Source organism: Galeopterus variegatus, unplaced genomic scaffold (assembly GCF_000696425.1).
Source record: "Galeopterus variegatus unplaced genomic scaffold, G_variegatus-3.0.2 Scaffold383, whole genome shotgun sequence".
Classification (NCBI taxonomy): Eukaryota; Metazoa; Chordata; class Mammalia; order Dermoptera; family Cynocephalidae; genus Galeopterus; species Galeopterus variegatus.
In genome coordinates this window covers 76,336-77,746 of record NW_007726494.1, presented here as the reverse complement: position 1 = coordinate 77,746, position 1,411 = coordinate 76,336, and the positions used below count along the sequence as shown (strand labels likewise).

At 42.9% G+C, this 1,411-nt stretch overlaps 1 protein-coding gene across 1 annotated transcript in view; it reads right to left on the bottom strand.

Annotated features, from left to right (window-relative positions):
- RAPGEF4 (Rap guanine nucleotide exchange factor (GEF) 4) overlaps nt 1-1,411 on the bottom strand; it is a gene marked incomplete at its 5' end in the record, with an annotated part of 123,364 nt that overhangs the window by 76,183 nt on the left and 45,770 nt on the right. The window contains 1 exon segment of the mRNA XM_008568170.1: nt 669-681. Within this exon segment, the coding sequence (XP_008566392.1) occupies nt 669-681 (13 nt within the window).

Here is a 1,411-nt window from a genome sequence, read left to right as displayed (position 1 = left end):
GCCTCGCTCAGCCAGTGAGCGGGAACCGGTCTGTATGTGGGATCCGAACCCTCGGCGGGAGCGCTGTCGCGCTTCCCAAGCAGCGCACTAGCGCAGTGCGCCACCGGGCCGGCCCACATATGCATTTTTTTGAGAAGTTCTCTAACTTTCGTAAGAATCTCAAAATAGTTTTTGAAAACACTGTTAATTCGAGGCTTTACCTTATCACCTTTGTATTTAATCCCCGTTCAGAGATTGTGTTGTAGGGTCAGCCCTAGGCCAGCAACAGGGAAACTGAGGCTAGTCCTGGCTCTACCCGTGCCTAGTATGGTAGCCTTGCGGAAATCCTTATGAGCTCTCTGGACCTGCTTCTGGACCCTCAGTTGGAAAAACTGAGATGCACTGCATGGTCTCTAAGACCCCTAAAGCTACCAAGACATCTCAAGACAGTTTCCCTGAGAAAGGTCCTAAAGAGCAAGAAGAGGGCTATTACTCTTGGTGCTTTTCCACTGGCTTTTCTTTCCTACAAAAGAAATATAGTATTCATCTTGGTTACAATCTATATCTAAGTGTTCACAATTATTCACTTAATAAATAATAATTGGGTGCTCACAATGTCTCAGTCACCAGTTATGGACTTTTCACTCAGTCCTCTAAGGTTTGGCCTTTACTGAATAGTTTACCCCAACACTGCACATATTTCTAGGAGGTAAGCTGGACAGTAAGAGTATCAAAAACTAAGAGAATGGCACACAGGACCAAAGAACAGTGGTTCATCATTAAGTGGGTAGAACAGGGGTCCAAGTGGAAACACAGTACTCTATCGATAGCAGGGATGATGGTGCAGGTGTCCAAGTGGAAACATAGTACTCTACTGATAGCTGGGATGATTTGGCTGATCCATCCTATTAGGTGGGAGTCCACTCGCTCCTTTGCTTCCAGAATTGCATGACCAGTTAAAAGAACAGCTTTCCTCCCCAGAGGAAAATCTTTATTTAAAGATATGTAAGTAGCCGCACTCCAGCTCAGAACCTCTGAACCAGCTCACACAGGAATAGAGAGCCATAAACACAGCAAGCAAACACAAATGCTTAAGAGAAGCCATATAATGAGTGATTTGGACCTGAGGATGATCTGACCATAATTCTCCACATGCTCAACGGTTTCGATGGAGGAAGTTAAGATTCTATGAAAGCTTTGAATTAGAGATGAAACACAAGACAAAGTGCTAAAGAGAAAAGACACATTCAGCACCTAAGAGGATGGAAAATATCATTTGATATTTCACCACTGTTCATCTCATCATTTCTTGATCCATTCACTTTCCTGTTAATGTTATTATTTTTTAACTTTTGTATTGATACTCAACCTTTCATATGTATATGACTTACCTCTTGAATTACTCGTCTTGTTGGACCCAATGCCAGTATAT